Genomic DNA, 26,397 nt, shown 5'->3' with positions numbered 1-26,397 from the left:
TTTATTATTATTTTTTGCACGATCAGATGCAGGGGACAGGCCTTTGATTACTGGAGGCCTCCACTTGCTTAAACCACTTTCTTGAAATGCTTAGCCGCAGGGTCTGAACTGACTCATTATCGTCCTCGCTAGGGTCCTGTTGATACGAGGATAATTGCTTTTTGCTCAAAAGACATTAAATCACTGTGGAAGAGCTGAATGGGTGTGAATTACATCTTCCCCTGGAAAATAAGGAACCGAGCAGAAAAGTTATAAAGGAAGCGGTGGGCTTGGGAGCCGGAGTGGGACGGGGCCAGGCGCTAGGTGCGGTGGCCTGGCCTGGTCCCACGGTGCAGCCCTACGGCCTGGGGCAGCCGTGGCGGGGAAAGGCGGATGTGCTGGGGACAGCATGGGGGTGGCCCGAGTAAAGATTTGGGAGCTGGTCTTGGAAAAGCGCTGAGCTTGCTTTGTTATCACTATTGTTGTTATCAGGAGTGACCCCCCGTGTTATTATCTTGTAAAAAGCTGCAGAACGAGGTGGGCAGCAGCCTCTTCTCGAAAGTGCAAGTTCTGTCGATTTTCCTACCTCTTTGTGGACTGGGGATCTGTTTTCATGCTCCTCTTCCTACAAAATTGAGGGCCAGGCGAGAGGCTGAGCCCTTCGGAGGAGCCGAAGGGGGTTAGGCGCGTGGCAAAACCTCCCTGGATGTGGTCCCAGGAGGTGGATAGGTGCCTCTGGGGCTGCTTTGGGAAGCGAAGAGCCAAGCCTTGCGCCCAGCGTGCTGCTCTGATGCCCCCTACGACGACTCCCAACCACTTGACATACCCTGCATTTCCCCCCCCCCACCTCCTCTTTTAAATCTTTAAAAGCCATTTCAGTTCTTGAGTCCTAGAGAGAGTGAATGGGAACTTGGGCTGCTGAGCATCCTGTTTGCTTCAGAGCAAGACCTGGGCTCCCAAATCCGCGAGCTTGCCTAAATCCACTTCCCTTTGTTGTCTAACCCCTGGGGGTTCCTCTCGGAGCCAGAGGAGGTCAGACCAATTTGAAGCTAGGACTTTAATTTTAAAACTCTTGGGCATAATCAGATGCAGTGGAGGATGTGATAGAAATATGGCATATGAGCCGAACTGGAATGGGATATTTTCAGAGTGCTCCACGAGGCGTCAGCTGTGCTTTTAATTTGAAACAAATGTGTTTGAAAGGAATAAAATTTTTAGCTTTTCAAGAGTGCAAAAATAGCTCGGTGTATTGCCAAAAGTATTTAGTACAATGTTTTCAAGTAGTTAGAGACCTTTCCGCTCGTGCTGCCTCGCGCAGCTTGCGCTCGGCGGCGCGCGGGGCCGCTGGGGAGGGTTGGCCTGCCCGCCGTAGCCAGCGCGCCTGGCAGCACGGGGCGGCCCAGGCGCCCGGGGACTCCGTGACCTGCCTTTTGCAGTATTTCTTTCGAACGCGGCGATGTTAGCTCTCTGTACCCTCTGTTGTTGTGGGGCCGGGGGGAATTACGTGCATGGCGTGGCGGTAAGCCCAAGGAGCTGCTGCTCTGTCGCCCGCTCGTCAAATCTCGTGGGGTTTTGCTGAAGTCGTCGCGTGAACGGGTGAGCTCCCCGGCGACGGGCAAGGTGAGAAGGCAGCGCTATCCGTACCTTTCTGTTCGGGATAGAAGCGCTGGCGCGGGTCTAAGCCTCGTGAGCTTCTCGGGCTTTCGGCAGAGGGAGCTCGGTCTCGCCACGCTGGTTGGTGCTGCTTGGTTGGCGCGGTCTTCTGCTGTCTTCTCCCTCCTGGGTTTGGACGTAGCTGCGCGCCTTTGAACAGGCCACGGCGCGTTTAGAAAGCCGGGACCCCCCCCTTGTAGGGGTGGTGCCAGGAGCCGGCTCGCAGCCATGGTGTTGCCTATCATAGCAAAGAAAGCGCTAGCTTAAGCGTATCCAGGAGGTTCCTCCCCTTGGAGAGCCTTGAGGGAGGTGGGACAGGCTGATGGAAGTGGGACCATGTGGGAAGGCCACCAGGGATGGCACCGGCACCCAAGCAGCACGAAGATGCCCTGCGGCGCAGTGCTGGTGGCGGGCGCTGCTCCTGAACGGCTCTCCGGGCTGGGGTTTGAAGGAAGCGGGTGCTCCTCGAGGTTGTTCCCACGCGGCTCGCGGTGCCTTATTTGGATAAACGTGGGTGAGGCACCCGAAGTGCTTAAATGGGATCTCCGGGCCAAAGTCCCACTGCCTCTGTGGCACCTTTGCGCCGCTTGGGTAGTTTGCGGGGAGCTTCGTTTGAGTGGGAACTGGGCTTGGGCTCGCCTCGCCCAAGGAGCTGGAGCGCGGACGGGGGGGGATGACGTGGCACTTGCCCGCGCGGCTTTGCTCTTTTTCCTTCGCCTCTACTTGGGTAGTGCTTTTCTGAGCTTTGTTGTCACCGTTACACCCAGGCGACCTTGCAGGAGGGAGGACATAGGTGCTGGCTGGCAGCGGCTGTAAGCTCGCCAGCTAGTTGTGTTCGGTGTCCTTCTGAAAATTGGCTTTTGTTATCCCTCCTTGTACCCTCCTCGGGCCGTTACCGAAATGGCTGGCGGCACCGCGCACACGCAGGAATCTGCTGTGCTTAAAGGCCTGGTCTAAAGGCAGATGTTGTTTTTTTTCTGAATCCTTTTCCTTTTTTATAGTCTAATGGTCATAGGACCTGGGAGAAGCCCTTTCCTTGAGGGGTTCCTACGTGATCTGCAGCCCGGCTGTGCGCGTTGTGGAGGGTTGTGCTTTGCACGGCTGAGGGCTCCTGTGTTTTTGTGCTGGCACAAGAGCGAGCGTGGCTCGATAGCCAGGTGCTTCAGGTCCCCGTTGTACGGTGGGGTGAGCTTCAGGTCCCCGTTGTATGGTGGGGTGAGCAGCTGAACTCGCGGAGTCTTCTCCTGTTGTTGTGTTGCACGTGAAGCGTGGTGGTGGCCGCAGTTGCATGCTCTTGTTGGACAGCGCTGTGAAGTTCAGCGGCCCGGAGGAAGAGCAGTGAGGCACGTTTCCATCTCGTTGTCTCCTCTCCAAGGAACGCTGCTCCGACTGGGGCGCTCTTGGGCCCTTTTGGCAGCAGAGGTGCCACCCCGGGAGCCCGGATTGTTTTGCCGTTTCGAAGAGGAGCAGAGGTAGTGAGAGGGCCTCGTGCTCCAGCTTCTCCTCCGGCACAGCCCCTTCGCAGGCCTCGGCCGCTTGCTGCTGCCCGTTGCTTCACAAACCATTGCTGCTTGCTGCTTCTGGGAAACGCGTGCACCAGCGAGCGCAGCCTGAGACGGAGGCATTTGCGTTGGACCTGCCATCAGATGACGTTACGGCCCGACCGAGGTGTGAACTTACCCCGTGCCAGTGGCTTGTGATAACTGTCTTGTGTTTCCTCACCCCATGCCAAACGCGGTGGGAGCCTGCTGCGCAGGGCTGCTGGGTGACTTGGTTGCCTGTGAAGGTGACGCCTTGAATGACAAACCCGATAGGTTTTGGAGGTAGTTTGCTGTAAGGCATGCTATTTATTTATTTATTTAAAGTCTTGAAATGTTTAGGTGAAACTGTGGTGTCTTTGAGGCATGTTAAGTGTTCCTAATAGGTTACCTTGAAAGCTTTCTTAAGGCTTGAATGAATCCAAGTGCAAATGTTTATAATGCAATACCCACGCAGACTGGGAAAAGAATTTTATTAAGGTGGAAGAGTCAGAAAACAACAATAATAAAACATGTTTTATGAAGTTGGTGAGCAACTTGTAAACTAGGTGAAGTTTTACAGCGTATGAAGTTGGTGCAAGTTGTAAATTTGAATTCCCAGGCTGCTCCTCAGGTCTTGCTCTTTATTACCTGAAGTAACATTTTCCACATTTAGTGGTTCACTTCAGCAGAGTGAACAGAGCTTTATCTTTCTAAATGATCTGCTTTTTACCGTATTATGAGCAAACTTTCACCTATCCTGAAGACTTCTTTCAGTCCTTTTCACCAAGTACCACAAAAGCTTTTGATAATTAGCAAAGCGCTGTTGTTTGCTTTGCTGGGATGGGGGGACCTTGGAAATCCTCATGTACCTTTCCCGGGTCTTGATTACTTTGATGTTTTCCAGCGGAAACTACCTTACTGCCTGATACGAGCGTAAGTTTTGTCTTTAGGAATCCTTCAGCAAGAAGGGGCTGATAGGTGCTCCCGACGAAATAAGTGTCTCTTGCTAATAAGCCATTGTCTTCCCCCCCGGTGGTGCAGGCAGGAGGGACGGGTGGACGGTTCTCCGCTGGGGCATGCGCCGGGGTTGTGCCGTCTTACGGGTGGCGAGCCGTGTCCTAGAGCGTCGTTGCAAGCTGACCGATGGCCGTCCCGGGCGCTCGGAGCTTCATTCCTGTTTCCTCCGCTCCGGCCTTCAGCGAGTGGTGCTTGGAGAAGGGCGCTCCAAAGAAAGCGAGCTTTCGTAGCGGGGCCCCTTGGTTATTATTGCTAGGCTCTAAATGGAGTGGATGTTATTGCGTCGCTCTTAGCTTACCGCCTGAGTGATGCTGCTGGAATCAGCATGGTGGTGCAGCACGGTGGTCTTGGGAGAAGACATCTCTTTTGGCTTCAAAAAACAAAAAAAGTAAGTACTGGATTGCAGTGTCAGAGGTGCTTTCAGCAGGGGATGTATCGCATGGGTAGGGCTAGTCTCCATCGCCTCTGTCTCTCCCCAAACTCGGCCGTGTCCCACGTTGCAAATCCCACGTGTAGTGGGGGAACTGTGCCGACTTGTCCTAGTGAGAAGGTTTCCGAGGGGTGCCGTCAAGGCTTTGCAGACACCATCTGTGCCCAAGCCCGCTTCGGTGTCCCCCCACGTTGTCCTGCTGCGGGTCACGCGCTCGCGTGCCTCCCGAGGCTGGTGCTGAATGGGAACAAATATCCGGGTTTTCCCCCTTGGACCGCATCTCTCGTGCGTTGGGTTCCTTCGGACCAGCTTAGCCCCAGCTGACTGGTGGCAGTTGTGTGTGAGGGAAGTTTGTAAAAATTGTTCTTCAGACCCCTAACGTGTGTACACGCAAGGAGATTATTCCTCTTTAGCAAATAGCTGTTTGCTTAGGTAAGGCATTCTAACTAATCACCAGATTATTCCTTTGAAAAATGGAAAAGTAATTAAGCTTTTTTTTTTTTTTTTTTGTTAAATAAGCTTCCCACCCTTGGATCCAGCCAGGATTAGTGTATGTGGGTATGTAAATATTTAATTTCCAATGAGTCTTCCCCACCCCCCCGAAAAAACAGCGACGTTAAGAAATGGCAATGAGGCAGCAGCTATGCTTGGACGCTATCCACACTATCCAAAATATAATCCAATTTAACGATGACCTACAAAGGAAGATGAAATTGGACTTTTGCTTGTATAATGTGCAGAGAAGACTTGAAAGCTATCTTTCAAAATAAAGTTTTGTTCTGTTTGCATTTGAAGTTCAAAAGAACGGGTTTTGCCTCGGCCGGGATATTCCGGGTGATGGAGAAATAGAGTAAAACGCTGACTCCGCAAGACCTGTGATCAGGCAATGGCTTGATGACTGGGCTTTTAGCGCTTGCTTGTTTAGGGTTTGTTTTTGTTGATGTCATTTGAGATTTGCTGCTAAACTTGATATTTTGGAGCAAAGATGAGAAACAAAATTCCTCCGGGAAAATCTTGGCGTTTCAAATGTGCTTTTATTCTGCACCGGAATGAAAACGGTGCCTTTCGGGGCCCTTGCGAAGGAGACCTCCTTCCTCCCTACTGGCCAGCTCGCCTGGCGCGCGGCGTTGCGTGGGAGGGAAGGGAGCCGGCTTCTTGGGCTTGCTCAACTTGTCCCAGTGGGGACCTGACCATGGGTTTTGTGCGTCCTGACTGAGAGGGGGCCACTAGGTTACTGGGTGTTTGGGAGTCGCGCGCTGTTTTGTTTGGACCGTTTCGCCCTTTGAGAAAGGTGGAGGCAGCTGTGAATATTCGGGCGCTGTTTCGGAGACCGAAATGAGTTGGTGTTCTCCTGGGATGCATCTAGGAGACCTCACCGTAAAGCATTGGACTCAGTCGAACCTTCTGCCTATTCAAGTGTGTTCTTAAAATAAAACAAAACCCACCTAGTCTGGGATGGTTTCCATTCATGGAGGTGTCTTTCTAAACAACTCAGGCTTTTTGCAACAAGACACTGCAATGTTTGGCTTCAAAATGATGTTTTGTTTTGTAAACTTCTTTGAGTGTTTGCTAAAATATTTTTGTGGAGCTGGGAAGAAGGGTGAAAAGGAGCTGGAATCAAATGCCAAATGTTTAGTTTAACCCCAGAATGATTTTTTTATGGCGTGACCTTGTGGGAGTGGAGATTTAAAAAAAAAACAAAAACAAAAACAAAACCAGTTAAAAACAATTATTCAAGACAACTCTCCTAGCAGTCTGCATGCTTTGAGACATGCAGCAATTCCTACAGCCGACAAATACCCTAGCGAAGCTGGGGAGGATCGGAATTTGCATTGCTGATCTATTTGGGTAAAGCAATTAAAAACCCATCAAGCCTTGCTGATGGCACCGTAGAAGCCCGCGAAGCGCAGGGGCCACGTCTTTGCGTGCTGCTTGTAGCAAAGGCTGGTGGCTTAGAAGAGAGTCTGCAGAGCCCGCTGTTTTCTGGCGGTGGGGTTGGGCGCCTGGCGCCGCGGTGAGGGGCTGGCAAGCGTCGCTGATGTGCTGCGCGGCTCTGGGCTCTGCCTCGGACCCCCCCCCCAGGGGCCCCCGGTACTTGTTTGCGAGCCGAGTTGGTACCTGTGGGGTAGTCCTGGATCATCAGCACTTAAAATGCTGTGTACACTTATTTCTCCGTCTGGCCGAGGTTATTTATTGCGTGCATTAGCCCAGGACGGTCGTTCGGATGCCTCAGACTTTCTTTAAAAACTTCATTTGCAGCATTCGGCCGTGATTGGCGACTTTGGTCTTTTTGTTTCCTTGCCTGTGTTCTGGAAAGTCTTCCGAGGTTATTTAAGAGGAAGGGTGCTGGAGCGCTTGTAGATCTGGATTTTTGTTATTATTATTGTAATATTTTATTATAATTAAGAATATATTTTTAGCAGCTGAAATTCAAACCGTTCTGGGTATTTATACAGCGAGATGTGTTGGATGAAGAATAGGCCAAGACGGTCACGTGCTTGGGGCCAACATGAAACAAAAGAATCCATTTATTATCCAGGCAGGAAATTTGTTCTTCTGGATGTTGTAGCTGCAGACATAATGATTTCATTTCCTTTGGTTCACCCAGATTAATAGCCTGTGCTCTTTTGTTTGTGTGCTTGTGTTATTTCTGAGCTGTGGTTTTCCCCCCCTCTGTGCCTGTGTGTGCGAACACGTGTGCGAAGGCTTTAGGCGGGGGTGCTGGTGCTCGTATTTTACGGGATAGGGTTTCCCGTTATTCTCCAGCCGCCTCTCTGGATGGCGGCGGCGTTGGCGCGCCAAGCCAAGGGCGGCCCGCGGGATCGCGCCTCGTTTCCCTGCCAGCGGTGGTGGGCGTCCTGCCGTCCCGGAGGGTCGCAAACCCTTTTGCGTCGCGGCGCTTGGCGAGGGAGGGAGTTGAGACAGGTCAATGAATAGTGCGCTCGTTCTCCTCGGGACCGTCGAGAGACCTAGGGAAGAGGAGAGCCTGTCTGGCGTGGGGAAAGCCCAACCACGGCGTGTCCTTGCATACGCTGTTTCCTGTTGTCCGAGCTGCGCGCGGGGCCCCGTTACCCCAGGTGGAGCTGGAGCCGGGCTGCGGGTTCCCCTGGGACACGCGGACCTTGGTGGGGTGGCTGCCCGGGGCTGTGCGACGGTGCAGGTGGCAGAGAGACCAGGAGCAGGGCAGAGGCACTGGGGAGGATTGTCTCTTTTCTTGCAGCCTCTGGTGTCCCAAGTCCTCCCTGAGCCTGGGAAGACTGGGGTAGGCTTTAGGAAACAGGAGGAGCACAGAGCTCTCTTGCTCTCCCGGCGTTGTTGCATGGAGGACAAGCTTCCCTAAGACCCAGGACTCCTCCTGATGCCAGGAGACTCCATCAGTGTAGCAGCCCCTACGTTCTCAGAGTTCAGTGGTTCAGTACTGGCAGCGCGCTGACACCAGCGCTTACTGAGTCAGCCTCAGTCCCGTTAGTGAGCCTTACTTTTAAAACTCACAAGGATCCCCCGTTCTTCCATATTAGAAAGTGATGGCCTTTTTTTTTTTTTTGAGTGAATGGTGACAAGTCATTCGGTTTCCCTCTCCCTGGCAAGTGGTGGCAGCCCTACAACAGTCTGCCTGGATCTGAGATGCTGCTTCTGCTGAACTTCACAGAAAAACTCCCTTCGCTGTCTGAGAGATCGAACGTTCATCTGTAGGTAGCCTATACTACTACTTCTTTCCGCGTTTGCTTGCGTGCTAGGTACGCTCAGGTCTGTACAAGAGAAGCCTTTTGGGGTCCCAAATCCTCCTGTTTTTCCTGCAGGTTGGTGACTGTGACTCTGTAGGCTTTGTCGGTCAGCCTTAGCCATGGCATGTGAGCATGGGTCTTCCTACTGGTAGATTTGGTGTGGTGGATGGCTTTGTGCACCCGGCTTTGCTCAGCTGCCTTCTCCAATCCGGGTCACTCTTGAGAGTGGGAGGAACTGGTGAAACTTGGACTTAAGGATCACGGAGGTTCCTTGTTGGTCCTAAAATTGGCGATGTCTTTTTATGAGCGAGCCAGGAATGAAAAGCTTGCTGTTTTCTGAGGTCGATCTGTACTGTTGCACTCTTAGTCTGCATTGGTAAAATGTCTCCCAGCGTCCCTGTACAAGATTTTCGGTACAGTGTGTTGTAGTAATTCCTCTTTCTCCTTACCCAGCATTAGGGATGGGCAAGATGGAGGAAAGAGCATGTACGCTGGCCTGATGGAAAGTAAGAGCGCTGCGTCATCTCCTTGATTGGACTCAAGGATGTAAATAGCTGTTGTGTCCAACCGTTACCAGAGAGGGAAGGCAAGAAATATTCTTGGTGGGAAATCCGTCCCTTTACACACTTCCAAACACCGTGTCAGGAAACAACTGTTCTTTCTAGCTTCCGTGGCCGGGGCTGCTGGGGCTGTGTTGCTGTTGGGGGGGGGGCTGCGGTCCACGGCAATGGATGCAGCCAGGCTGGTGGCCTGGAGGGAGGCCCCCTCAGGCAAGATGTGTGCGGGGAATCAACTTCACCGGAGAATTACCCTTCCTTTCTGTGCTTGGGCCTGTGCAAAGCATCTCCTGCTTCCCCTCCCGCCGCCGGCTGCTCTGTTGGTGCGTCGGTGCTTCCAGGAGCTGCTTTTCAGGAGACCTGCTGACCCCTTGATGGAGCGGGTTACGCACCTGAGCCAAGTCCCCACCACGCACCAAACGGTTCCCTCGGAGCAGGCACCCGAGGCAGAGGTGCGTCTTGTGACACTTCCGGTCCAGACTTTGTTAGTGTGTGGTCACCGGCTCGTGTCTTGTCCGCTAGATTGCATGGCCTTTCATGCCGGTCAGGTCCTGTCCCCTCATGGGCCCGCTGGCCATCTGCAAGATGATGATACTTGCGCTTTATACACGATAGGGGTAACAGACTTGCTTTTGATGTGGACACTACAAGATTAGTGCTAAGTTTAATTGTTCCCCGTCTTGCTTTTAAGCGTATGGCTTTTGAAAGCCATTTGACAGGCAAACAACACGAAGGCATTGTTATCGCTGAAACAGTTGCTGCAGAATTTTGGCACTGGGTTTTTAATTTACTCTTTGAAGTATAATCACGATACTCTGTTTCAGATTAGCCTGGAGTAACCTAATGCATTTTAAAATGCATTTCTGTAGTGAAGAGTAGAAGCTGGTGTTGCAGGATCCAGAGCTGGAGAGGATTTAGTAACCAACTTGCTCCCCTGGTGCCCCCGCACAACTCTTCCTCCTTTCATCTCTTGGGTGTTTCCATGCAATCTGCTTGAAATACGGGGAGAAGCCAGGGTTTCGGCCAGACCTCTCGGAGAGGGATTCCTCGCAGGGATAGCTCTCATTGAGAGAAGACCGACTTTACTGTCGGGGTGCATTTTCCATGCCGTTGCTCCTGCTTATGCTCCCTGCCGCCATGCTAAATACTGCTTGCTCAGCGTTTTCTTCTTTTGGGCACTCGGGCGCAATGACCCCGTCCTCCTGCTGACTTGCGCGTGTTTCCTGGTGGGTTCCTGATGCTTGTTTTGTTCTCCTGTCAGCTCCTGACCTGAGCCTTGAAGTACCTCATAGCTGCTCAGGGCTGAACGTATTGTCCCGTAAACCAAGTGTTGCATGGAGAGAGGAGCTGTGAGATGCTGTGCCCTCTGCGGACCCTGCAGCGAGCTACTGCTGCTTTTCCCCCTACCTACCATCACCCCTACCTACCATTCCCTCCATCACTCCCAAGGCTCTTCTGGGTTGCCAGGTGACAGCATTTGTAAGGATGTGACAGCTCCGTTGTGCAGACGATGATGAACAGTAATGAGACCCAGATCACAATGTGCGCTTTAAGTGATTTATTTCAGTGAAGAAACAACAATCAGGGAGGATGGGTCAGCGTCATCAGGAGAAGAGGTGGTATGGAGATGAGCTTGCAGGGAAGTTCATCATCAACTGATGCCGCTTGAAAGACGAGTGGATTTAGCATTGCATAAAATAGGAGTGCGCCGGTGGCAAGGTTTTGCTCCCTGGCACCAGCCCTCGCTCGTGATACGTCTGAGATGTGGGCGCTTCGTGGGGGCCCCTTAGTCCCGGTCGCTGGGTGGGCGGATTGTGGCGGGGCTGGAAGAGGTGGCTCCCATGGCCTGGTTCCTGGTGTCACGCGGGAAATCCATGCCTGTCTGGGAAAGGTGGATCAGGTCACATCCGTGTGCAGCCTTGGGGGCCACCAGGCAGAAGCCGGGGAGGTTTCAACCCAGCGCAGCCCTGAAACCCGAGTCGTGGCAGCTGCCGAGGAGGATCCGTTCCTTGCTCCTTCTGGACGGCCGCGTCCCACGGAGGCCGCGGCGCGCGGCCCTCGCGTCGGCCTCGCCGCCCCGGCCAGGCAGCGGGGAGGAGCCGCTCCTTTTCCCGTCCCAGCGCGGCAACGGATCTCCGCGGCCCGGCGCTGGCCTGGCTCCCGGCTCCCAGATGGCTCTCCTCATGCCTGCTCCGTTGGAGTCTTTTCCCAGCTTGCGCTCGCACGGGCGTCTGGGCTGGAGGCAGGCGTGCGCTCGGCGGGCCGGGCGCCAAGCGGCGTCTCCTGCCAGCCTTTTCCCTCCCGGCTCCGCCAAGGACCGACGGGAGCGGCGGCAGCTCGCCGGGCCGAAAAGCTGGCGGCGAGCGGACTGGCGCGGCCCCCGCGCGAAACCTCGCGTTTCCGGAGGACGTCCCTCACGCGTTTTTTCTGCTCTTCGCCCGGGACGCCCCTCCTGGCTGCGGGTTTCATTGGGGTAACTAAACTCCGCGTCAAAGCGAACGGGTTTTCATGACGGCGACAGGCCACGAGGGGTTGGGTTGGGTTGGGTTGGGTAGGGGGGTCCCGTCCAGGAAGCAGCTGCCGAGTGGGGGCAGGTTGGCCCTTGTGTGTTCGCGAGGTGCGTTTTTCTCACGGGCGCAGACCAGACCGGGAAAGGGGAAACCGGAGCGTTTCCTGTGGGCTTCCTCGAAGGGCTGGGTCCTGGTCCAGCGACGCGTGGAGGCCCTCTCGCTCCCTCACTTCTGCAGGCACGTTCAGGGGAGGTGATGACGCCCCTTGCGTGGCCCTTCGGCGTTGACGCGGTGTACCGCCGAAACGGGCCGATAGAAATCCTGGCATACGCGTCTTATTATTTCCCCAATCGACCGGCGTCATATCAATACACACCTGAAGACTGCTCAGATTGATAGTAAAGTGTCCGGGAAGGGATGTGGAGTAGTTGCAGCTCATAGCCATGGGCTGTTTTGACCGGATCTTAAAAGTGGGAGAAAAGACGGGACATGACGTGTCCGCTGCCACCCGCGCAATGCTTGGCCAAGCCGTGCCCGAGCCCGGGAAGCCGCCTAGGCGCGCCGGCAGCAAAGCGGGCTCTGCTCACTCCCGGCTCCTTGGCGGAGTTGAGGATAGGGGGTAGTTGAAACAAAAACCTTGTCAGGGAATTGTTTGGGGGTTTTTTTGTTTGTTTTCTCCTTTCCTTCCTGCTTTCCTCTTTCCATCTCAAGCTGGTTTTGATTTGGCCCAAGAGATTCGGGTGGACCGGCGGGTTGGACCCAGGTGAGGCCGGTGCCCCTCACCCCCGCCTTGCCCCAACCTGAGCAGTTCAATGAGGACAGGATGGAAAGCTGCCTTGAAGGTGCCTTAGCTTCCGCTTTGGTTTTTACTAGTCGCGGAGAAGAGATTGGAGAGCCTCCAGGGTTGGTTTGTGGTGGCGGGGGCCGTCGGAGTGGCCGTGGAGGACGGCAGCTGGTCGAGCGCCGCTCCGGGAATGGCGTTCTTGGCAGCATTACGCCCGAGGGGGAAATAAAGAAGTCTTCTGCTGTGCTAGTGTCTAGCCTGCGGGCGTATGAGCCGGGTTTGGCCCTTTGAGGGGATGGTGGATAAGGAGCGTGGTTGCTTCCCTGCTCCAAATCCTGCAGCTGATCAAAGCAGAGTTGCCCTGGACGGCAGTGGAGGCCAAGGAAACAACTGCGAGCGCTTGGTCAGATGGTGGGGCCGCGTGACGCGTGGACGACGGGCTGCGTAATAAGCTGGCAATGCAAATATGCACTGATGGCACGGACGCTGGAAGAGGTCTGCTCGGTCAGGTGAAGTCCCGGTGTGCCTCTGGCGCAGAGAATTTCTTGTGACTTGCAGAGTATGGCCATGTGTGCCCCGCTAAGACGAAGTATGAGCGCCCCGTGGCAGTGCCAGGAGATGCCAAGCCCCTTGCTTCGTTTGTTGAGGGAAGTTTTCTCTAGCGAGCTCTCGTGCTGGGTGAACGGGTCTTTGGATTGAGGGGGTTGTCTGGTCTCTGTGATCTGCTCTCGGTTTCGCTTGAGGGGTCCAAGGTTGCAAGGCTCAGGCGATTGTGCTTAGCCGGGACCGTGCCAGGGAGAGCTGCAGAAACCCGAGGGCACCGAGGCAACAGGGAGGAGCAACAAAGGAGGGTGCTCTGGTGACAGTGTCGGATGGCTTTTCCCAAGATTTTGATGTCTGGGGTAAATGCCAAGGACTTCATTGCATCCTTGATTTAGGAGGAGGTGTATATGGGTGAAAAGAACTCGATTTTTAACCCCAGAGTCAATAAACTGTGCTTGTTTGCCATTTGAGCAGTCTGTCATGTTCATAGCTCATGCAGAATCCCTTTGACATTTTAAAATAAGATCTAGTAAATAGGAGCTGGACTATCCCAGGTGCATCTCTTGTAGTAAGGGCTCTTTGACAGCACGGCTGGCATTTCAGATTTAGGGCTGTATGAGATGCATGATTTTGTAGCAAGCTTGAAGCTTTTCTGGAGAACACAGTCCAAGACAGTGAGTCATCTTGATTCTCTAAAGAAATAACGGCATGTAGGGAAATGCAGGATAAATGTTTTGATTTTTAGAGCTTTCCTCATAGGCGGTGCTATCCTGGAATAAGGCAAAATAAATCCCGTGGAAAAAGAGCCGCAGGAAAAGGGAGGACAGGTCTGGGCTGTTTGTTCAGCAAAATTTATTGCACCTATTCCAGCCTGGTGTCTCTGCTAGTGGCCAGTAAGGTTGTCTTTGTAGCCAAGCGTGACGCAGCCATAATACATATAAACGCGTATATGAACAGGTCCCCTAGCTGAGCATACTTCCAGGGAAATCCCTCTAATCCCGTGGGTGAATGTCCTGTGCACTGAGGCGTGAAGACCGCTCGTCCTTTTAATTTATCCTAACAAGTGTAATTGAAGATGCTGTTGATGTTTATGGCTGCTCTGTCTTCTCAATTCACTAACTAAGCCTATATTTATAGGCTATCGTTTCCCAAGAAATCCAAGTTGCTTAAGAGCCCGGTTCCACTGAACTTGTTAGGCTTTGGCAGCTCTTGTCTTTAAAATCTCAAACTTTGTTCTTGTTTTCTTATGGAGGTCCTCGCTTTCTGATACCCTACTTTGCTTTCTTCAGACAATGACTATTTCTGCCATGCCTTCCTCCCCCTTTTTGAAGAAGAGGAGGTCAACCAAGGATGCTCACAGTGAGGCATGGTGTGTCACTGATTTGTCTAAAGGCAAGCTAATATTTCTCTCAGTCTGCTGCTGCTGGGGGTTGAAGAAGCTGTTTTAGACATCGTCTCCCTTTCTCAGTGTGCTTTGACCTGCTAACTCTCGAGACTCTGTCACTTGGGATGCTCAGTGTCATCATGTTTCAGGTCAGGGCCTACCAGATAGCAGGCCAGGACAGGATCTGGCCATAGCTTTCAAGGACCACCACGATGTGGGTAAAGAACCATCACCATCTCCCCAAGAGCAGAGTTCTTGAATTAACTCACTTGCTTCCGTACAAATTGGTTGAAGCACACCATGTGCATCTGAAGCTGGTACATAGCTTTTGAGTAGCAGAAAATACAAAGCTGTTGAGTTTGAAATCCAACCTCTGTGATTCATGTCCAAAGTTTTGGATGTTTCAGTTCATTTCCTGACCAAGGAGAAGATTGAGAAGCTAAAGGCTACGTTTTCTGAATGCTGTGTTCCTGATAATAATCCTGTTTTGCCCATAACTACCCACTGCTGTTAATCAGACTGCAGCAACTTATGTTGATAATTTGTCATCTGTTCCATCCGAGAGGCCAACAAAGGCTTTTGACAGAACAGACAATGAAGCCATTTCATGGGAGTTAGAGCAAGCTCTCCCAAGCGCTTGGTTTATCCTTGCCTCCCTTAAGGCGTTGTGGTCTGACTTGGATGTGTGGTGAGTTGGGGTAATGGATCTCCACCGCTCACTTTGCCGATGAGCTACTTAGCTAGGCCAGGTAGTCTTCACCCACGAAATCTAGTGGTGTGGGATGAGGCTGCTGAACCCAGCTCGTGCCAAAGCCACCCAGACAGCATGGCAAGGGACGGAGTGTCCTTGGGCTCCCCACCTTCAGCCGTACCCCCTTCGGAGTGCGTTCTTCATGGAAACAGTGCAAAGAGTGAAGAGATTTGGCCGTAAACTCAAGGCTTGAGCGCTCTCCTAACTGGCGGCATAGAGATCCCTGCTGAGATGGGGGCATGCGTTCCCCAAAGCTGTGCTGAAAGCTGGAATGGCAAATAGTTGTCAAGAGCTGTTTGCTGGTGCAGGACACTTCTTGTAGGGGCATGCAAACCACCTTCTTCTGTGAAGCTATCTGTTCAGCTGGCTGCCACAAATGTTTTCTCTTCCCTGGTTCATACACAAGAAAATCCTTCATGAGAGCCAGGTGTTCTCACACCATTTAGCTGGAGCTCAAATCAGAGGGCACTACTTCCTCTAAACAGTTTTGCATCTTTCAGAGTTTGAAGTTTACTGGAAGGCTTGTGCCCATCTCTGGGTGGCTGAGCTCCTGTTCAAAGCCTTCTGGAGGATGAAACGAGTAACTGCCAAGCTTGACATATGGTGATTTTTGGGGCAGACTGTGGAGTTAAGTGACGTCTGTTGGCAACCCAGGCTTGAGAAAGCAAAGACGAGGATTTAAATGCATGGTGACGCTCTTCCAGAAAACGTTCTCCTGAAAGATAGCCTGGTCGCTTTGGACCCCCGAACGGCTCCTGCGCTGTTTTAGTGGAGTTGTTGCGCGTTGCTGCGGTGCGGCACGTCTCTGCTGATGGCGTGAACGTCTCCCTGTGGTCCTAGAGCGTGGGCTGTCTTCTATGCTGTAGTACGTGTGGGCGTTGCATACCTGGCCTGTGTAAAATCACGACAGTGTAACCCTGGAGACTTGTATTCTGTCAGCACGGGAGCAAACGAGCTCTTTTTGTTTGAAAATAAGCGTGTTAATTGTCACAGGCTGTCCTGAGATATTTTTTTTTTCCCACTGTGTCTTGTCTGAGCTCAGGTTAAAACTTGTTCCCGAATTTTTAAAACGGATTTATAATTCGGAAAATAAGGTATTGAAAGCACTATCTTCTTTCTCTTATCTTTATAGCTGATTTGATCCTCTTTGTCTCTTTTTTCCTCCCGCTGCATGCTTTTTTTTTTTTGGGGGGGGGGTAATTTTCTATTCATTTCCTTCCTTCTCTCTTATCTCTCCCTCTGCAGTTCTCTCGCTTTTCCTCTCTATTTCTCTCTTTCCCGCTTCCCTCACCCCCCCCCCCCAATAATTTATTTGCAGGCAGGTTGTCTCTTTGATTTACTGTATCTCCCCTCGGTAGGATTATGATAAATGGGTTGCGTTGCTCCGGCTGAGCTAGTCCGACACCACCGGCTCGCGCTGGGTCGAGCCCCTTCAGAGCGGGAAAGCCGAGCGGCGCGCGAAGACCCGCTGCCGCTCCGCCGTGGCAGAGCTGCCTGGTCCGGCTCCTAGGTTTAAAAAGCATTGAAAAGATCTGTTTTCAAGGTGCGGGGAGGGTGGGGGGACGGGAGACGGGACGGAAATCGCAGTTGGAAAAATGATTGCTGAAAGCATTCGTATTGCCACCGAGTCAATGCTGGCTCGTGTGCGCGGCGGACATGACTTCTCGCTGCCTGTTAAAAATAACCAGGCTCTCAGCAGCCCCTCCTGGGGCGGCCAGAAAGTCGCTCAGCGTCGGTAAACGTGACTCGTTCACAATGGTCCAAGCTGGGGAACTTTGCTTCCTGAATTTCCTGTTTTTTAAGCCCGTGTCAGGCACAGGGCTTGGTGGAGGGTTTTTTTTTTGTTTTGTTTTGTTTTGTCTTTGCTTTCCTGCAGCCTGATACGATGGGGGTGGCTCTGGGCGCGCGTACGCGTTGCGTTCCCAAAAATTCAGGCAGATGTTTTACTGGGCACTTTCAGCTGCGTCAAGCAGCAGCGTGTTTCAATTTAGCGCATCCCCATATAGGTAGTGTTTGCTCCTCGTAATTAGAGCGTCTCACCCAACAGTCACAGCAGGCAGCAGCTTATTGACAAAGTTGTTATATAGTTGCTGAGCAAACACACCCAGTCCTGAGCTTCATTAAGTTATTGCAGGCCCCGCTGTGATGCAGCGTCTTCATCGTGCGTCGACATCCATGCCGTTGACGGGAGATCCCAGAGGAGAGCTGGGGGCTGTACTGCCTGGCCAGAGCTTAATGCATCCTGTCACAAATTGACACAGTAGGGTTATGCTCAGCCGAGATATAGATATATATATATACATACATATGCGTATATATATCTATCTTTTTTTCCGTTCCAACAAAAGGCAGATTTTTGCTGGCACAGACCTGCTTACAGAGGCCGGTGGCTATGCATGATGTTGTCACAGCTGAGATGTCTCCGTACAGCAGATGTAGCTGCTCTTATGAAAGATTCATCATAAAGACCCCAAAGCGTTGGCGCTTTCGTTTCAAACGGTGGGCAGAAAACGTCTCACGTTGGGTTGGTTTGTTGTTGAACGCGTCCTCTACGTTCTGAACTTGGTTTGTTATTCTGTGGATAATCCTTCGTAATGAATCCACGGGAGATTGATGGGGATAGCTCGTTATGCACTTCCAGAGCAGTTTCCCTGTAATTCCGCAGCAGCAAAATGCACCATTAAAGGCAAAGAGCCATGGGAATGATGGGACATAATTAGTTGTTGCTGTAATATTTTTGATTGAAAGTGTATAGATACTGTAAGCGGCTCTTTCGGAAGCTGATGCTCTTAGGAAACTATTAAGAAGAGCGGTGCTTATCAAATGGAAAAGGGTGATCCCGTTCTTACCCTGCCCGCCTCTCCAGCACCGTAATTAAAATGTCTAGCAGTTGCGGGAGAGCTTTGAGAGATGTCACAGTGTTCAAAATGCACAGTTTGGTAGGAGCCGCCAGCTCATTCACTGTGCGCGAGAGGCGAGACGTGGAGCTCAGATGAGCCTGCCCTCCCTTCCAATTAGAAATGAAAACCAGACGGAGAGTCCTCCTGAATAAAAGACTTTTTTTGGGGTCAGATGTGTGCTGAGTAGCTGGCTGTCTCTGTCCCTGTGGTAGAATTGCACATATGCTGTATTCCTGCTTTTCTTGTTCCAAATTAGCCCGAAGCCCAGGATATGTTGAAACCTTGCATAGGCAAAAGCGGACTGCAATGCAGGAGCCGCGTCCTTGGAGCACTGTGGTCAGAAACGCGCTATGATGGTCATGGAAAGCAACGCAAAACTATTCAGGCAGCCTGCTGGTACATGCTCGAGCTCCGGTTCTTTTTGTTTATGGGGGATAGTGAGAACTGAATTCATCAGCTCTTCCACGGGCACCCATGGAGCTTTTTCCACTTGCATTGAGAGGCTCTGCATCTAGACTCTTGCACTTCAAAGGATACAAGTAGTGAGCTTATAGACAGTAGTGATGAAAGCCGTGGTGTAATCTGGACTGACTTTCTTGCGGTCACGACAGCCGCAGGAAGGCAGAGTTGAGGCATGATTTCAGTTGATATTGCAAAGACGAGTGCTAAATAATAACGCCTCTTGGCTTTATTTTTGTTTTGTTCCCTTTTCCTTATAATGTAACCAAACTTGGACTGAAGTCTCCCAAGCTGTTTATCTGCCTTGTGCTGATTTTGCTGACACTCTCAGGAGAGAAAGGGGGGTGGAAAAAGTTCAGCCGTTTCTGAGCATGAAATACAGGGTAAACTGTGGTGCTTTGCTTATGAAAAAGGTCTTGCTGCTGTCTCCCTTTTGAAGAAGGGCATGCTATGGGACAGGGACTGCTCAAGGAATGTGCACACGGGCTTGACGGTGCATCGACCACTTCAAGGCTTGCTCAAGTTCAATAGATGCTTTGTGGGGGCACCTCAGGATGAGTCTCCAAAGATGCCATGGGCAGAACATCCTCTGTCCCTCCCGAGCTGACCAGACATAGGGACTGAGCGTGTTTCCCTGCGATGCCAGGACTGAGCAGGATCTTCCCTGCAGGCGGTTCTCCAGGGTGCAGGCGCATCTGAGACTTCTATGAGCATTCAAGAGTAATTTTTCTCTCCTTCATCTTCTCTTGCCATTTCACAGAAGGGTGAGATTCGCTTGGTGCCAACCCCCGTGCTCCGTGACTCCATACCTCCACTGGTCTGCCTCCAAACCGAGAACAAAGGTCCTTCAGACTCTGGTCTGATTCTTTTCCCCCAGAGAGGATGCTAGGTAGCCCAAATTCATTTCTGGTGGGATGTGGACACTCACATTATTAAGTTGAGGCCAGTAACTCATGTGTACCTGTGCCTGACTCGTGCCGGGGATCAGGAGCCAACTGGCTCAGTGTCTCCAACCCTTACCTCCTGTTCTCCCTGGTACAGCCACGTGCGTTGTGTCCCCCGGGTGATGGCTACCTTCCTTTCTCAGTTCTCCCTCCAAAGTTCAGCTACCCACATAGATCTCTCAGCTCCCCACACATCTTGGGGGGCTTATTTCCAGTAGCTGGCATGCTTTCTGAATTTCCCTCTACCCATCTGTTGTTATCAATGCTGCGCTCTCCTTATTTTGCTTAATTTCTGTTTTTTTCCTCTTGGTCGTCTTAGACATGCCTGCGTCTTTTTGCATATGCCCGAGCATTTGTTTTCTAGTGCTGAGGCTAGTTTCTGTCATTATTATTATTTTTTTTTTGGTAGGAATGAGAGCTACTGCTTGTTTGCTTTGGGAGAGGGACTATGTCTCTGAGCCATCTATTGGAAAAATGCAGCAGTAAGAGAAGTTTTTCCATAGCCTCCCTGAGCAGAAAATTTGTTATTGTATCTCTTGCCTTCCGCATTATAATGTTGAAGCAAGATTAGGTTATGTTTGCCTCCTTGGCGCTTGCCAGACTTCACATACGTTCTCTCTTTCTGCCTGTACTGAAACTCCGCTCCTTCCAGGCTGGCCGTAAATCTATATGCGTGAGACCTTTTTTTTACTGTGTAACTGTCAAGAATATTCTACACTGGAGAGGTCTAAAATGTGGATTTCAATCTGTAGCTCAGGGAGGGGATTTCAAGAAATGAGCTTAGCTTCGCTTCACGGTGGTTCAGAAAGATTTCCTTGGAAGAATCTTATACCCTATTGGGAGGAGCAGTCAACAAGATGGCATCAGGTGATGCGAAATGAAGACTCCTGCCTTACTCTATATTTTATCTTGCACTGCTCTGTTCAGCCTCTGGCTACTCGCTATGTCAGCTCCAAATTTCCTATTTCACCCTGCTGTTTGAATTGTGCCAGCTTACTGCTTGTTCCTCCGAGATGCAGCTTATCACACTGTGGACGTCGCCTCTGAGTTTGGCCTTGATCGCATCTTGCATCTTTTGCTTTTTGCAAAGGAAGGTGTGGGAAGCCCATACAAGCCCGGGAAGACAACTCGCCGCTGTCAAGAGCAGCGAATTCTCCCCGCCTGGTTTGTGTCTGGAACGTGAGAATAACATCGCAGATGGATATTCTGCTCCACAAAGAGTATGTTCGTGCATTCTAATTGCTGGCATCTTTACTTGTTACTAGTGTAATTGTGAGTAGACGTTTGTTTTTGTATTGATAATTAGGGAGTGGAGCAGATGGTGAAGGCTTAGTTTAAAGTAATGTGTCCATTAAAGAAAATCTACTGTATACAGCTGAAGATTCTTCACTCTAACAGAGCTTAGCTCTCCATAGCAAAGCTCATCTTCTCTTCGGCGAAGCCTTCAGCCACTACAGCGTGGTCAGCTGCTTTCAGTGGAAGCTCAAGTCCCTAACAGTGGACTTGTCCGCTTCTAAGTGAACGCGTTATGCTGTCTCCTGGGGCAGAGTATTTGGACGAGCAAGCCCTCGGTGCTTCTGCTGAGCATCCACATCACTGCAGCAGGCGCACGGGCGTTTAGACGTGGAAGGAATTGCTTGAGGAGCGCTTTTTTTGAGCAGGCGGGGTTGTAGAGATAGCTCGGTATTGCAGAGCAGAGTACGGCAGTTTAATTTCTACAGTTAAGACAGGCCCATCAGTCCTGGAGCTGTATTGAAGCCAAGCTTTCCCTGAGATGTAGTGAAAGAGTTTGGGTAGCTCTCCTCACTGCTGCTGCTGCTCCTCCTCCTCCCCCTGCTTGCCCCAGGGATGGAGGGGGTATCTCTCGCCTACAAGATGTGCCCTGGAAGAGTTTGGATTAGGCTCCAGGGCACGCCCTGCTTTCTTGAAAGCTGCAGGTCTCTAACCTGCCAGAGTCCCCTGAAGTGGCCAGCTTGGAGCTGGAGAGGCGAACTCCCAGCAGGATCTTTCCCTGCCGTCCCGCTTCTGCTTGCAGGTCCTGTGGCAGATGGAGGGCCGCGTGTCCATCTCGGAGGGGGGACCTCCGCAATCTGCAGCTTCCCTTGACTCCTGCGAGGAGGAGTCTCCAGGGTGGGCAGAAGTCTGCCCAGCAGAGGCAGAGCCTCGCAGAGAGGGGCGGTGTGTCTGCCTGAGCTTGTGGAAGCGAGCTTGCCTTCCAGATGGCTTACTGAACAGATCCGCTGGTGGTTTGGAGGCACAAGCACCAGATGAAGAGGAAAAGGAGCCAGGCACACAGATAAAGCCTCTAGAGAACATTTGTTCCTGATGAAACCTCTCTAGGTAAACTTATGATCGGGATGAAATAGCATGCCAGTAAAGATATGGAGTCTAGCAGCTCAGGGTGTGTCACTCTCGCCATGAGACACTTCTTACCTGCGCTGGGATATAGTATTGTACAGAACGCCGACGGAAGGAAACGTCTTGAATGCCGCGGAAGCGCAGCGATATCGTTTAAGGGCTAAACCTCGCTGCAGGGGGTTGTCCCGTTGATTTAGAGCCGCCACAGGACATGTGACACGAATTCCATATGACACGACTAATAATATTGTGTTAGATGTAGGAGGCACAGGGAGACATTATGTCCAATAGCTCAGCCTTGCGCTCAAAGCCCTCCGTGACTTGCCAATCACCTCTGCTCCTGACGAGGACAAAAGCGTTACTTCTGATAGCATGCTATTGTCTGCACAATACCTGCCTTATTAATCACCTGCAACATGCCATTATTGCACTTGCTAATGGCACGCAGAACAGGCGCGCTGAAATCCAGCCCGCTGCTGCCGTGTGCACGGCTTGCAGATCCGGGCTTGGGGGCCTGCTGCTGCCTCCAGCGAGGCACCGAGAGGGGACTTGGCGTTCAGCTCTGTTCGTGCTGTAGCAATGGTGTAAGTCGATGGATGTCCTACTTCAGGGCTTCTTCTGACTGGCCTTGACGTGTTTTTCCTTCTGTTTCCTGGCTTTCTCTGAGCCATCAGAGTTCGGCCACCGGCAGAGCAGGGCGTGGGGTTTGCCACGCTCAGCTCTAGCCACCTCGCAGCTATTCGGCCTCGGGTAATTTTGGTCCCTCTCTGGTTGGCCCATCTGGAGGAGGATGAGCATTTCCAGGGAGAGAGTCACCCCATCTGCCCAAGACGCCTCCCTCGGGGCTGACCGGTGGCCTGCAGACGTTTGTCTCACCTGGGCCCCTCTCTGGCCCACTGCCGTTTCCTTAACGCAGAAGAGCCAGAAGGCCAACCCGGGGGACCGAGGCTGGCGCGGCAGCCTGCGGTGTGAGCCGGGATCACGAGATGTCTCACGTTCCTGTGGACCTTCTGCACGTCCTGCGAGAGCAGGATGAGCGTGCGGGGCCGTCTGTGCGCCGGCTCAGCCCCGTGTGCCGGTGATGGGCGGTGGGGAGGGTCCCACTGCCTGGATGAGCTCGAAGCCCAAAGGAGAGGAGTGTTTGAGCTCTGCAGATGGCTTCCCTGGGGGCAGGAGGGAGTCGGCAGCCAAGACAGGGTGCAGCTAACCTGCCCTCTGGAAATCGGTCAAGATCCCCGGAAAAATTAAATGAAGAGGAAAAGCCTCGTCGGTACTAACGGGTTGTGCGTAAATTGAGCCAGAGAGATAACTGGCTTTTCCTGGCTTATTTTTCTACCAGTTGATTGCGTCGTTTTCTTTCGCTCTTGATTTTTAGCGTATTCTTGGTTGGTGCGGTGAAAAAGGAGCATTGCAGCTTTCCGACGGTCGAACAGCGAAGCGTGTTGTTACAGCGGGAGCAGGCAGGCGAAGAGCGTTCCCGCAGGCAGGCAGGCAGCGCGCCGAGGCAGCTCACGCAGCGTGAGCTTTGCAAGAGCGCGGGCTCTTTGCCCCGTTAATCCCTCCGGGACGGGAAGCGAAGGGCCGCAGCTCACGGGTTTTGCGGGAACCTGCAGCCGCTCAGAGCGGCTGCGTGAGACGGAGGGGGATGCTCCGGAGGGAAGGAGGGGCGAGACCGGCAGGGAAGCGGGAAACGCAGCGAAGCCGAGGGCAAGCGGAGCGGCGGCGAGGTGTCTGCGAGGCCGCGCCGCTGATTGATGACGCTCAGCCTGGGAGCCGTTGTAATCCTCTCGTTAGCAGGCTGAGGGAAGTGATTTTACGTTGGCCCCTGCCCGCCTTCCCCTCCTTGGCCCCGCTGCCGGGTGATGGATCGCTCGGCGCGGTGCCGGCCGAGCCGGGGGCGTCCTCTCGCCCCCCTGCCCATCCTTGCGGCCCGGCTGGCCCCGTAGCGGTGTGTAGCCCTCCCGGCCTGGAGGGGGTTTTACCGGGTTTTGTAAGCCTTACGCCTAAGCTGCTTGGCTGCAAACATCCCTGCAGGGTCTTCCCTTGGGGGGTCACAGCGTGCCGTGGGGTCCAGAAGGTCGGGAGCAGAGGTTACGGGCCGTCTGACCAGGGAGAGCATCCTTCCTGGAGCACAGGTTGGCTTGAAATCTGGGCTCGTGCCTGGACGATGCTGTCGGGAGAGCTCGGGTCGGCGTGAAACGGAGACCTGCGGGGAGCTGTTGGTGGCCGCGGCTCCGGGCGTCGCTGCCGCTGAGCGCTGTGAAGGCGCAGCTGAGCGGTCGGGGTCTCTAGAGGAGCTCGCTCCCTTGGAAAAACCCGCGGTCGGAAATCTGCGGTGACCGCTCTGCCCTTAGATCCGGCCGCGGCACCTGGGGGGCGCTGATGGAGGAGTTTTGGGTTGCCGCAGCCGGAAAGGCGCGCGCCAGTCCCGGAAAGCGAAATGAAATTCAAAGATGGGGCGCGGGGCAGCGCTGAGATGCAGAGGCAGGAGGTGGCTCCTCAGAGTCGTTTCTGGTGCCTGTGCCTTGGGGTTTGGGGGTAGCTCAGGAGGGTTTGGGGTAGCTCAGGAGGAGTTTGAGCAGAAAAGGCAGGATTTAACTCCGTGCGGGTGTGTGTGTGTGTGGTTTTTTTTTGTTTCGGGAGGGAGCCGCTGTGCGGCGGCGTGGGCGTTGGCCGTACTTCTTTGCTTTCCAAAAATACAAAGGCTTTGGGGCTGCGGGGCGATGGAGGAACAGAATAGGAGGAAAAGGGTGTTTTTTTTTTTTTTTTTTTTTTTTCCAGGAGGGGACCTTGGCTTTGCAGGGCATCGCTCCCGCCCGGCCCCGGCAGCGCCCTCCCGCCTGCCGTTTCTGCGGCGGCCGTTCCCCAGCCCGGGGGCAGCGCCGCGCGGGGCCGTTGAGCAGGAAGGGAGCTGCTGGGGTGAAAATCCTTCCAATGGGAAGCGCCCGTTGGAAGCGCCTTCCCGGCGATCGAACGCCGCCAGCCCTGTACGTCGGAGGAGGCGGCGTGCAAGGAAAGCCGGGGTTTCGCAGGGGGGAAGGCGCCGGTCCTCGGGCTGGAGCGACGCTTGCTCGGGGCGGGAAGCTTCCCGAGGTCTCGAGCGCCTTCTGGCCCCGCGGTTGGCCGGGTTTCCTCGCTCGCCTGCGTGGCGGCCTTGTTTCCCGACCGTCCGTCTCTCTCTCTCTCTCTCTCTCCTTCCACCCGGTTTTTCTGCCTGGGGCCGAAGAGCCCGACGTCTCCTTCGGGGTGGGAGAAGGGGGAAGGCGCTGCCTGCCGAGGCACTGGTCTCGCCGTTCTTCTTGTTGCGCTTTACCAAAAAAAAAAAAAAAAGAAAAAAATTAGGGGAATGTCAGCCGTATTACAGCTTTTTAATATTTCCCGTCAAACCCGCCGCCGAGGGGACCCCCAGCAGAGGAACGCCACTGCAGCGATCTGATTTCTGTTCATGCACTGGAAATCACTTTGCCAGATAATAACCGCGCGCGACAGCAGCTCAGTGCGTCAGGCAGATGCCAGTACATAAAACGGGGCATGTAACGTCGTCGAGCGAAGCCGCCGGCGAGCCGGGCCGGCCTCGCGGAAGCGCCTGGGCTGGCCTCGGCCTCCCCCCGGGAGAGGTTTCTCCCAACCTCCTCCTGCTTCCAGGGAATTAATGGCAAATCGCAACTGGGATTTTAACGGGCGCTTGTGCAGGCAATACAGCGCTTTTCTTCTTCTTCTTTTTTTTTTTTTTCCTTCCGAATATAAATCCACGCCCTGGTGGGTTTGCAGGCAGTCTGGCCCGGCGCCGTTTAACCTGGAGCGAATGCGGCTCGCGGTCGCGTTATTTCGGCGCGGCTCGGAAGGTGGCCTGGGCGCTCGCTGAAGGCAGTGGGAGGTTTCCTACGGCTGTCAAGGCGGGGAGCATTGGGGCCCAGCCGCGCTCGCACACTTACGGTTTCGCTGACAGCTCCTCAAGTGACTCGTTTGTTTTAATTCTCTTGTGTGTCCTCAGAAACCTTGATGGATACCCGGACGGCGACAGCTGAGCTGGGCTGGACTGCGAACCCGCCTTCGGGGGTAAGTGGTGACCCCAAAACTGCCGCCGGCCTTTGCGTTTGTAAGGCCTTGCAGGTTTTTCTCTTGAAACGTCGCTTTTCCAAAGCCAAAGCTGCCGTCGGCTCGTGACGGCGCTGCCGCGGGCCGGGGGCTCGCTGGCTCCCCGGGGGAGCTGGGGGATCCCTACGGACGCGCTTCGCGGGGGGGAGTCCCTGCTGGGAAGCCCATGCACCCACGTGGCTCCAAGCTCGGAGCCAATTTCTCGCCTCGTCACAGCCCGCGGCAGGGATAGGTAGGGTGTTGGCTGGCTTTTTTCCAGGATTATGAGGGTTTCCACTCTCTGGGACTCTGGACTCTGCTGGAGCCGCTTTTGCTCTCTACCGTGTTTTTGCTTGCTTGCTTTTAGGTGGCTCTGCTCTTCCCCAAAACCGCTGACTCTTCACGCGCCTGCCAGGAAAGGGGCTGGCTTTCCTAAACCGGAGTTTTGTTCCCGAGTGCCGAGTGTCGCGTGGGAGGGTGCGTTGACTCCCAAGCCGCAGGAGAACCGGGGTGGAGGCCAGTGAGACCGGGTGTCGGGGAGTAGGGGGAGTGTGGGGCAAGAGAAGGGGAGGCGAGGATGCTGGTGGCCTCCTTCGCTTGGGCAAAGACAGGGATTCCCGGAAGCCGCCAGCTGGCGCAGGAGACATCAGCCTGCAGAAGAAGGTGCAGACCCAAGCAGCCTTCCTTATGGGATAACAGTGTAAACGCTGTTCCAGAAGTCCTCAACCCTGGAAAATCCTTAATATATTACTTATTCAGAGGAGAGATACCTCTCATGGGAGCAAATTGCAGAGAACACTTTATTC

General features: G+C 53.3%; 1 protein-coding gene across 3 annotated transcripts in view; it reads left to right on the top strand.

Annotated features, from left to right (window-relative positions):
* Positions 1-26,397, top strand: part of EPHB1 (EPH receptor B1) — a 129,580-nt gene that overhangs the window by 14,697 nt on the left and 88,486 nt on the right. For all 3 annotated transcript variants that reach the window (XM_068954879.1, XM_068954878.1, XM_068954881.1), the window contains exon 2: positions 25,509-25,573. In XM_068954879.1, coding sequence (XP_068810980.1) covers positions 25,517-25,573 — 57 coding nt within the window. In that variant the 5' untranslated portion in view covers positions 25,509-25,516. The remainder of the gene's footprint in view (positions 1-25,508; positions 25,574-26,397) is intronic.

Source organism: Struthio camelus, chromosome 9 (genome assembly GCF_040807025.1).
Source record: "Struthio camelus isolate bStrCam1 chromosome 9, bStrCam1.hap1, whole genome shotgun sequence".
NCBI lineage: Eukaryota > Metazoa > Chordata > Aves > Struthioniformes > Struthionidae > Struthio > Struthio camelus.
This window is presented reverse-complemented; position numbering and strand designations above follow the sequence as displayed.